We start from the raw sequence: 10323 nt of genomic DNA on the forward strand, positions 1-10323 counted from the left end.
TGTCCTGTCTCCCAGCCCATACCCCCAGTGCCCACGGCCACCCCGCTCACCATCCGTCATCACCGGTTCACTGCTAGAGCCAGCCATGCTGCCAGGCACGCGGGGCCTGGCGTGTGTGGTTTCTCCTGGCCTTTGCTGCCATGGGGCTGCCAGCACCTGTGTTTGTGGGGTCTCGTCCCACCCTTCACTGAAGGTCCCCAGGGAAGGTGCCGGGGGTGGTCCCTCTGGCAGCACAGCCAAGGAGCGCTGCAGAGGGCATGGGGCAGCACTGTAAAACATGCACGGTGGTCATGAAAAGGCGAAGCTGGGATGTTGGCGGGCACTTACTTGGAACAGTTTTCTCCTAAACTGGAATTTTGTCCTGCTTCCTTGGGGAACAGCCTGGAAGAAGGGGGAGAACAGTGGCCAAAAGCCAGTGAAACCCAGGTGGCTGTGGGCACAGGAGTATGAGAGCACAGGACACATCATCAGCACAGGCAACAGCTGCAGCAGCGTAGAGTGGGGCACTCGTCGCCCAGCAAGTCACCTGGCAGAGGACAAAACTGCTGACAGCACCGGGGACATGGAGGTGGCTGCTGCACCCGTGCCTTGTACTAAAGGCACCCAACATCTGCAGAACATGGGGCACAGCTGGCTCCCCCCGCCCCGGCCCTGCTGCACACTCAGCACTGCGGCCACCCCATCCATAGCATGAGGCTGGCCGGCTTCATCGGTGCTCGGCACTGGCGGTGCCCAGCGCGGTGCAGGCTCACCGGCTGCCCCAGGCTCTGCCGCTGCCTGGCTCTCCCCTGGCGCGGCCTCCCCGGTGCTAATCCCCGGATTAGCTGCCTGCCCAGCCTGCTTTGTGTGGGCCGGCATGCCGGCATTGCCCAAATTCCCCAGCCCCTGGGCTCAGCTGGCTGCTGCAGCCACCCTGGTCCCACTGCCCGCACCCAGCCCGGCCCAACCAGCCCGGCACCCAGCCCGGAGCCCAGCAATGCCCCATGCACCGGTGGTGAGCCCGGCCGGGCACGATGCCCCGGGGATGGAGAGGCTGCAGGAAGCAGGAGCGGGCCACTGTGTGCCGCTGCCAGCACGGTCCTGCCGTGGGGACTTGAGGTGCCACATGTGCCTGCTGGCCTGGGTGAGTGGAGAGCAATGGCAGCGACAGGGGTGTGCCAAGGCTGTGGCAGCTCAGGTACTGCCTGGGGGAGCTGGGGTGCAGGCAGAGAGCTGGGGTGCAGGCAGGGAGCCCGGGGTGCAGGCAGGGAGTGGGGGAGCACACAGGGAGCCAGGGAGCAGGCAGGGAGCTGGGATGCAGGCAGGCAGCCGGCGGGCATCACTGTGTGGGACAGAGCCCTGAGCCGGTGTGACTTTGTGGCGCTGTGGCTGTGCCAAGGCCAGCCCAAGCCCTGGCAGGTGGGCAGTTCTCCAGCGAGACAATTAGCTGATTAGCTAATTACCTGCACCTTGGCAGGGCCCCATAGCCCCGCGGCTGCCAGGGTGCTTCGTGCCCCACGCAGGGTGGGAGGTGTGGGGTAGGTGGGTGCCAGGGCCACCCACAGGCCTCCGCGAGGACCTTGCTGGGGGGGCGGCAGCCGCCCCCCGCCCGCCGTGGGACAGGCACCAGCAGCAGCACCGCACCGGGGTGCCGCAGCTTCCCGGGGAGGGCTCTGCCTGCGCCGCCGGTCCGCCCGCCCGCCCCTCCGGCAGCTAACCCGCCGCTGCCCCGCTGTGTCCTGCCCCGCGGGGACCGACCCGCAGGACCCGCCCCACCGGGGGACACGGCGCCGGGAGTCCCCCCCGGCGGAGCCCCCTGGGGCCGTGCCCCCCGCGCCCCGCCCCTGTGCCCGGTCCCCGTGCCCGGTCCCCGTGCCCCGGCCCCGCACGGCGGCCCCAGCCGTGCCCGGGCGCCCCGCGCCCCCCCCCCCCCCCCCCCCCCCCCCCGGTGCCGGGCGGGTTCCCGCGCGGGTGCCCGCGGCTCGGGGCGGCGCGTGACCGGCTGCCGCCGCCGCCCGCTCCGCCGCAGAGCCCGGCCCGCCCGCACCCGCGCGGCACCGGCACCCGGCACCGGCAGGTCAGCGGGGGGGCTGCGGCCGGCACCGGGGCCTCCCGGGCTGCAGCGGGCGGCGGGAGGGGGCTGGCCACACCGCGGCCCGGGCACCGGGCACCGGGCACCGAGCAGCGGGGGCGGCCCGGCGCGCTGCAGGCGAGATCCGCGGACTGCGGCGGCCGCACCGACCGCGCTCTGGTCCCGCACCGGCCGCGGCCCTGGCCCCGGTCCCGGCGCGGCTGAGGCGCCTGTGCGGCGGCGGTGGGGCGCGCCGGGCCCGGCATCCCCGCCGGGATGCAGCCGGGGACGCGCCAAGGTGAACGGTGCGCGCCGGAGCGGTGCCGCCGGCGGCACCGACACCGGGGGGGGCACCAGGGATGGAGCACCGGGGAGGGGACAGCGGGGATGCTGGGGGGAGGGAGCACTAAGCACCGCGGACCAGCGGCACTGGGAGCACCGGGTCAGGGACACCACGGTGGGGACTGCCAGCACCGGGGACACTGGGAGGGGGAAGGCCAGGAATGGGGCCACTGGCACCGGGGACACCAGTGATGGGGACAACTGGGAACAGGGCCCAGGGCCAGTCCAGCCGCTGGCTCTCTCCCCGGGCAGCGGGTTGCCGTGGGCACGGCAGCCCCGTGGCCGGTGGCACGTGCCCCCCGTGGGCAGCTGTGGCTGTCCCGGCTCACCAAGCCCACTGTCCCCCCAGGGCCGCGGGGTGCTCACCATGGCTGCAGCATGGCTCATCACCTGGGGGCTGCTCCTGGCCACCGGGGTCCCCACCAGGGCCCGGGGGATGCTGCCGGTGGGGCTGTCCCCAGGTGGGACACTGCAGTGGGGCAGGGACCCCCTGCATCGCCCTGCCCGGGGACAGGGATGGCCGGGCCCACCCCCCAACTGGGAGGCGTCGGGGGAGCCGAGCGGCGCCGGGGCCCCCAGGACCGAGCGCTGGGGGGGCAGCAGCCCTGTGCGCTGGTCCCCACCACTGCAGGCAGGGGATGCTGCCGGGACCCCCCTGGAGACAGAAACCACCACGGCAGGTGCTGGCACTGGGGCCTGGCGGGATAGCGGCACAGCCGTGGCCGTGGCAGGGGAGCCGCTCGTTGCATGGCGAGGACATGAGGCTGGAGGCCAGGACAGGCCCTGGGGGGGGACCTGGCCGCCCCCCAGCTCTGCACTGGGTACGCCAGGCCCTGAGGTGCCCATGAACACGGGGCCGGGCTCCCCAGGGCCACTGCAGGCAGGGCAGGGCCTGACCCCAGCCAGACAGAGTGTCACCGGGCCAGCCAGCACCTCCAGTCATCGACCCACCATGTCCACCATCGCCCTGACCTCCAGGCCGGCACCAGGGATGGCGACAGCAGACACCCACACAGGGGGACAGCCAGTGATGGAGGGACCCACAGCGGCCCCAGGCCTCCCACAGGGTACAGAGCTCACCCCAGCCAGCAGCCAGCCGGTCCCACTGGGCACGGTCCCTGTCCCACACCTCACGGGCATGGGGCCAGCCCAGGGTCCCCATGCCAGCCCCAGCTCCATGCAGCCGGTGGGCAGACGAGGGGGACTGTGGGGGGCCCTCAGCCCGTCCCCAGCTCTGCCCGGCTCTGCCCCATGGCTGCCCCCTGCAGCGCCATCCTGGGGGCTGGCTGAGCCCTGGACCCGGGTGCTCCCAGCCCACCAGCGCAGCACCCGCAGGGCCCCGCTCAGCCGCGCCACTGCCAGCCCCGGGAATGCAGCCCCTCGCACGGATCCCAAGCCAACGGGGCAGTGGGGACCCCAGCCCGCCCCAGGGGCTGCCCTCAGCCCTGTGCTGCCACCTGCCTCCAGCGCAGCCCCCCCTGGCACCCCCGGCACAGGTAGGTGCTGGCAGGGCATGGGGGACCCCTTGGCAGGGACCAAGCCCCTGAGGGTGCCAGCGCCTGGCTCTGCCCTCTCTCACAGGGCTGCTGCCTGAAGAGGATATCGGCTCCCCGCAGCGGGTCCGGGGTGCCGTGGGCCCTGTGAGCACCCCAAATGCCACCAAGGCCACCCCATGGCCAACGGCGCATCCCGCCACAGGGACACCTGGGACCAGGCACACAGGTGATGCAGTCCGAGCCCATCCGTTCTGCAGGTGATGTGGGAGCCCATCCCTGGGGCGTCAGGGCTGGCATGGGGGATGGCAGCTATCTTGGGCCACCCAGCCGGGACGCAGTGACACCTTCAATCAGGATTGTGCCCGGCGACAGCCCTAATCTACTCCTGCCCGCAGGGATTAGTGCTAAGTGCCAGGCGGGAGAGGGCTTCCCTGGGGGTCAGGGACGTGACTGGGGCCGTGCCACCCCCTGCACTGTGGGTCCTGACAGAGACCCCTGGGAGGTGCCGGTGGGCACAGCTCTGGCCAGCAAGGGGCATCCCCTCTGCGGTGCTGGGCTGCTGCAGCTGCTGCATCCCAGTCGGGAGGCGGGGAGATGCAGGCAGGAGCTGGGTGCTACCAAGCCCCCCCCCTCCCCACTGACCATCTCGCTCCTTCCTGCCCACAGACACCCTGGGGACACAGCCCCCTGCCCACGGCACCGTGGCCCCCTCAGCCACATGGCGACGGGCAGGGGCGACGCCACAGCCAGCACCCCAGCATCCATCCACACCACAGCCGCAGCCCAGCCACACTCCCCCGGTACCGGGGGCCAACGGGACGGGGCTGCGCTGGGCTGAGCTGCGGCGCCAGCTGGGCTTTGCCTGGGAGGCGCATGTCTACGGGGTGGCCGCCATCTTCCTGCTGCTGGCACTGGGCTGCCTGGCTGGGCTGGTGGGGGCAGCTGCCCTGCGTCCCCCCCACCTGCCCCACATTTTAGGGGCTCATGGGCTGCTGCTGGCTGTCTGCCTGCTGCGGGCCACCTTCCTGCTGCTAGACCCCTACGGGGCACGGGGCCGCCTGCCCCCTCGAGCCCTGCTGCTGCTCAGCACGGTCCCCTTCGCCCTGCTGCTCGGCACCTTCGCCCTCCTGCTCCAGCAGCTCCAGCGCCTGACCCAGCTCCAGCTGCTGCCAGCCCAGCTCCGGGGGCTGCCGGCACTGGGGGCTGCAGCTGCACTGCAGAGCGCGGTGCTGGGGACCGCCGACCTGCTCCCACCCTGGCTGGGCCCCACCACCGGGTTGGGGCTGCAGGTGCTGGGCTGTGGGGCTGGGGCCCTGCTGCTGCTGGCGGGGCTCTGGGGATGCTGGCAGGTGCTGCGGGCACCCCAGGAGGGGCTGGGGGGCAGCGGGAGGCCGGGGCCACGGCAGGGGGCCCTGGCACTGCTGGCGGCGGCGGTGGCAGGGCTGCCAGTCTGCGGGCTGCAGCTCTACAGCACCCTGTGGCTGCGAGAGGTCCTGGGGCCCCCCGGGCGCTTCTCCCGGCCCGGCTGGGTGGCACAGCTCTGGCTGCGGGTCGGCGAGCTGGGCACGGCGCTGGCACTGCTGATGGCCGCCGCCGAGCCGCTGTGCTGCCAGTGCTGCCACCGGAGCCCCACCAGCCATTCCTGCTGGGCCAAGGTGCTGCGGTACTTCTGTGCCGGCCGCAAAGCCGAGGCGCCCGAGTACCCCAACAACTGCTACGACTGGGCCGCTGGCAGCACCGGCAGCACTGGCGGCACCAGCCTGGAGCGGGCACCGGCCAACGACATCTCCAAGAACCTCATTCGCAACCCGGCGGAGCAGCTGCCCCTGCGGGCGCTCAAGGACAGCAATGAGGCCTGGGCAGCTTCTGCCGGGATGCCAGGGCTCAGCCCCAAGTGCCCCAACGTGCTGGCCGCCCGCTCCTGCACCACCTTTGAGCAGGGCTCGTCCCCCTCGCTGGGGGAGCTGGCCTTCCGCCCGCCGTCCCCCATCGACCTGCGCCGCAGCATCGACCAGGCGCTCTGCCGCCAGCACCTCCTGCACGACAGCCTCTTCGGCCGGCCCCGCCGTGGCTCCGGCACCTCGCTCCACAGTTCCCTGGCCCCCGCCGAGAGCCCCGGCTTGGGGCACATGGTGCGGTGCAGCTCACTGACAGAGCTGCCTGGCCCCCGGCAGCCCCCCGGCACAGTCACCATCACCGTCACCGCCTCGGCCAGCTCGCTGGAGAGCAGCTCGCTGAAGATCAGCTGGAACCCCTGGCACCACGGGCTCTCCTCACCTGACAGCCTGCCCCTGGACGAGGCACCCAGCCGGGCCCCCCTCCTGGTGCCCGCCGGACCCCCCAGCTGGGAGCGTGAGGGCCCCCGCAGCTTCCCGGCCCTTGGCAAGGCACCGGTGGACGCCCGCAGCCTCTCCAGCGACACCATCGAGCTCTGAGCTGGGGCAACGTGAGGATGGGCAGAGACTGGGGGGTGCAGGGGGACCAGCCCAGTGTGGGGGTCCAATTCTGCACCCCTGGGGGGCCGGGCAGGAGGGGCCAGCTCCATTTGTGCCAAACCAGAGAAATAAAAAGTTTATGTGGGGAGGAAATGGCCCCGTTGGTGTGCAGTGGCAGCGGCGGGCGGCAGCACCCCCAGCACCCCCCGCAAGTAGCCGAGCTGGGTGTGCAGAGCTTTATTTCCTGAGATATGGACACACGTACAGATGAGCACACCCCGACGGACAAACCACGGAACAAATGAAACGGCCACGCTCATGCATCCGGCAGGGCCCCCCCGCCGGCATGGCACCCCGCGAGCAGTGGGGGGGCCCTGACCCCCTGCCCTGTGGGAGCCCCGGCCCCCCCAGCCTGGGAGGGGAGAGATGGGCTCTGCCCAGGGAACATGGGGAGGAGAGGTCAGGGGGACAGGGGCAGCTCTCCCAGCCCCTCGGCTTCGGGTGGGGGGAGACCTGTCCCCCGCTGCCCCATGGGGAACAGTCTCATGGGGGGGGGACACAAGGTCCCACAGGACCAGCAGTCTGGGGACACTCACCTGACAGGCAGCATGGCCAAGCTCTGCCAGCATCCCCGCCCCAGCACCTGGTGGTGCCAGAGCACCCCAACCTGCCCCCGTGCCCTCCCACCTGCCATAGTGCCAGGCCTCTCCTCCAGAGCACGAGGGGCTGGGGGCAGCATGCTGTGCCCCTCCCCCCCAGTGCCACACTGCCTGGCACCACCGCTCAGGCTGGAGGTGGCTGTGTGGGAGCCCCCGGGGATCAGGGAGCCCCAGCTCATTCTGCAGCGGGGGGTGGAACCCTACGCTAATGAGGGGCTGGGGGACACATGCAGGGCACAGCACTGCGTGCAGGAACTGGTCTTGGCAGCCAGCACCTGCTGGGGGGGCCCCCCCGCACCACAGGCTGAACCTGCCCCCCCAGCCAGCAGCCGGCAGCCCCAGAGCTATCTGCCCTTCATGAAGCCATCGAGGACACGGTCGCTGCGGTCAGAGAGCCAGTAGCCGGCCATGGCAGCCACAGCGCCAATGAAGATGGCGGTGAAGACCATGTCACCCTTGGCAGCCAGTGTGGCGAGGGCGCAGATCATCACGCCAAAGAACATCTGCTGCAGCACCACCACCTCATCCTCTGTCACGTCATCAAAGAAGCCCTTCTCTGGGGCATCTGCAAGGACAATGCTCGTGGGGGGGCACAGCTGAGTGGGCAGAGCCCCTTGCCACCCCCCGCTGTGTCAGGCCATACCGGGGGGCTTGTCCTCCACGCACTGCCCATCCCGGCGGACGTGGCCACGGGCACAGACGCAGCGGTAGCTGCCCTCTGTGTTCTCGCACACCTCCTGCACTCCTGTACACACCGGCTCCTCGGCGCTGGCACACTCATCCACATCTAGGGGGGAGGCAGGGCTCAGGCAGGAGGAGGGGGCAGAGCCGCCCCCCCAGCTCGCGGGATGCACTCACCCAGGCACTTGGCTCCATCTCGCCAATAGCCCTTATTGCATTTCTTGCAGCGAGCCGGCCCAGCGCCCATGCAGCCAATGCAAGCCGTGGAGCAGTCTGTCGTGGGGAGAGGAGCCGGGGTCGCTGCCGGAGCCCCCTCCCACCCCAGCCGGCAGCAGCCCAGGCCATGGGGGATGGCCCCAAGCCGGGGGGAGCCACCCATGCAGAACCCCCCCACACCTCCCCCTGACCTCGGCACTCGTAGGAGCCCTCCGTGTTGACGCAGAACTGGTTAGCCCGGCAGTGCGCCATCTCTGTGCCACACTCGTCGATGTCTGGGGGGGAAGCGGGGGGGCGGCCCTGTTGAGCCCCAGCTCCTGGGACACAGCTCCCCGCAGCCCTGAGCTCGCCCACTGTGGCGCTCACCGATGCAGCGGTGCTCGTGCAGCACCCAGCCCCTCTTGCAGCGAAGGCAGCTGGAGTCCTCCGGCCCCGTGCAGCGCCCACAGGCCCGGTAGCACTCTGGGGGCAAGGCAGAGCAGGTGTGGGCACAGGCAGGGGGGAGCTGCCTGCACCAGGGCAGCACCGGGCCGGACCCCCAGCAGCACAGCCCCTCCCCCCGCCAGGCTGGACTCCCACCTACCGGCACATATGAGGTGGCTCTTGTTCCGCGAGGCCTCGTAGTAGCCATCACCACACTCGGCACAGAAGGGGCCACCATAGCCTGGGCTGCAGACGCAAAGACCAGTGCCACGGCGCGTGCCGTCACCATCACATCGTCCATTGCCGCTGCAGGGCTGCCGGGGCCCACCGGCACAGGCTGCATGGGGAGAGATCAGCCGGCTGGCAGCTGGGGCAGGGGGCAGCATGCTGGGGGGGCCCATCCAGCCCGGGCAGTGCCGCCAGCACCCGGCTCATGCCACAGCTACTCACGCCTGCAGTCAGGGCCGTAGGTGCCGGGTGGGCAGCAGAGTGCCAGCTGGTCCATGCACAGCCATTGGAAGAAGTCGGGGTGCTGCTGCCGCCTGGGGAGCGGGGGGACACAGTGCTCAGCCCCCTGCCAACCCCCTGTCCCATCACGTCTCCGTCCCCAGACTCACTCATGGAACCACCACCGCTCCACGTGCTCCTCGCTCCGCTCCAGCAGCTGGTGGCAGGCGAAGTCTGAGGGGGCGCAGACACCCTCCAGCACCTCCAGCAGACGGGTCTCGCTGCAGGGATAGAGGGGTCGGCATGGGGGCATGTCACCCGGGGGCAGCTGGGCCCCCACAGACACCCCACCTCCTGAACCAGCTTGGGAGCACCCACCTGTGCTGGTACTTGGCCAGCTTCTCCTCCTCCCAGGCGGTGTTGCCCCCACCAAAACCCTCGTGCTCCGTCCGCTCCAGGCCCTGGGCACATGGGGGGGGGGGCAGTGCAGGCGTGGGACCCACCCCCGATAACACCCCCTCCCCATAGGGACCCCCCAGGCTGTGCCACCCTCCTCCAGCCAGGGGCGAGTCCCCCCAGGGACCTGCCACCCCAGAGCCCAGCTTCTCCCCCCCCGGGGACCCCTCCCCTCCCTAGGGATGCTCTGAGTGGTCCCCCCTCGCCATCGGCCTGCACAGGCCACCCCCTTTCCCGGGCCCCTGTCGCCTCCTTGCTCCCCTGGCCTGTGCCCCCACCCAGCCGCGACACCCCACCCAGCACCCCCTCTGTCCCTGCTCACCCATCACCCCCAAACTGTCACCCTGCGCTGGGCCACCCCGGCACTGCAGGTCGGACCCCCCCCACCTGTCACCCCTGGGTCCCTCCCCAACCCCACTGGTCCCCGCCTCCTCCCACAGCAGGGGCTGTCATCCATACACCCCACGGGCCCGCCACCCCCCACATGTCCCCCCGTGATGCGCAGCCCCCGCCCCCGGCCCCCTCGCCCCGCACCCTGCTGAAGCTGTCGGCGAGGCCGCGGCAGGCTCGGCACGGCTCGGCCCCGTCCCACTCCGGGTCGGGGTCCGGGTGGGCGCAGGCGACCGCCAGCAGGGCCCCCCCGAGGAGGGCAGCCCCCAGCAGGGCCCCCCCCCGCCGGGCCGGCAGCAGCGCGGCCGCCGGGCGCCGCCGCGGCCCCATCCTCCCTCCGCCCGCCCCGCCCCGCCCCGCCCCTCCGGCACCACGTGGGCGGTGCCCGCTGACTCAGCGCCCGCCGCCCCCGCCAATGGCCGCGGGCCCGCCGCTGGCTGCCCCCGCTCCCAGCCAACCCGCGCCGCCCGCCGCGCCCCGCCTCCCCGCGTCTTAAAGGGACCGAGGCCAAGGGCAGTCGTAGGGGGGAGTGCGGGTGGGCTGTGCTGTGTGCCCCCGCAGGCAGCGGGAGCGGCTCCACGGGGCGCACCAGCCCCGCTACCGCCTGGTCTGGGCGAGGCCCGACGCGGCTCAGCTGCTCCCCATCACCCTCCCAGCCAAACACTCCAGGTCACTTTCCCCCTCCGGCTACACTGGCACAGTTCCCCCCCAGACCCCCTCAAACTGGC

The 10323-nt window shown here is 71.7% G+C and overlaps 2 protein-coding genes across 2 annotated transcripts; one reads left to right on the forward strand and one right to left on the reverse strand.

Moving 5' to 3' along the window:
* The first annotated feature begins 1960 nt into the window (after positions 1–1960).
* On the forward strand, positions 1961–7247 carry PRRT3 (proline rich transmembrane protein 3). Its single transcript, XM_040592517.1, has 4 exons — positions 1961–2056; positions 2742–3888; positions 3974–4114; positions 4555–7247. The coding sequence occupies exons 2-4, from the start codon at positions 2760–2762 to the stop codon at positions 6321–6323; spliced, it is 3039 nt and encodes a 1012-aa protein (XP_040448451.1). The 5' UTR covers positions 1961–2056; positions 2742–2759; the 3' UTR covers positions 6324–7247.
* CRELD1 (cysteine rich with EGF like domains 1) lies at positions 6546–9937 on the reverse strand. The gene is made up of 10 exons (XM_040592519.1): positions 9740–9937; positions 9128–9210; positions 8920–9030; positions 8753–8844; positions 8463–8639; positions 8246–8341; positions 8071–8154; positions 7841–7936; positions 7626–7769; positions 6546–7547 (listed from the first exon to the last, which is right to left on the reverse strand). Exons 1-10 carry the CDS (start codon positions 9923–9925, stop codon positions 7327–7329), a joined length of 1290 nt encoding a protein of 429 aa, XP_040448453.1. The 5' UTR covers positions 9926–9937; the 3' UTR covers positions 6546–7326.
* Between the last annotated feature and the right edge of the window lie 386 nt (positions 9938–10323).

Source organism: Falco naumanni, chromosome 4, assembly GCF_017639655.2.
Source record: "Falco naumanni isolate bFalNau1 chromosome 4, bFalNau1.pat, whole genome shotgun sequence".
NCBI classification, from domain to species: Eukaryota; Metazoa; Chordata; class Aves; order Falconiformes; family Falconidae; genus Falco; species Falco naumanni.

Bases quoted from the DNA above. Each gene is read 5' to 3' on its own strand.
- PRRT3 (XM_040592517.1), top strand. From the start codon at position 2,760: ATGGCTGCAGCATGGCTCATCACCTGGGGGCTGCTCCTGGCCACCGGG. The intron at 3,889-3,973 runs GTAGGTGCTGGC...CCTCTCTCACAG, and splicing joins CCCTGGCACCCCCGGCACAG to GGCTGCTGCCTGAAGAGGAT. The intron at 4,115-4,554 runs GTGATGCAGTCC...TCCTGCCCACAG, and splicing joins ACCTGGGACCAGGCACACAG to ACACCCTGGGGACACAGCCC.
- CRELD1 (XM_040592519.1), bottom strand. From the start codon at position 9,925: ATGGGGCCGCGGCGGCGCCCGGCGGCCGCGCTGCTGCCGGCCCGGCGG. The intron at 9,031-9,127 runs GTGGGTGCTCCC...CTATCCCTGCAG, and splicing joins CTGGCCAAGTACCAGCACAG to CGAGACCCGTCTGCTGGAGG. The intron at 7,937-8,070 runs GTCAGGGGGAGG...TCCCCACGACAG, and splicing joins GGGCTCCTACGAGTGCCGAG to ACTGCTCCACGGCTTGCATT.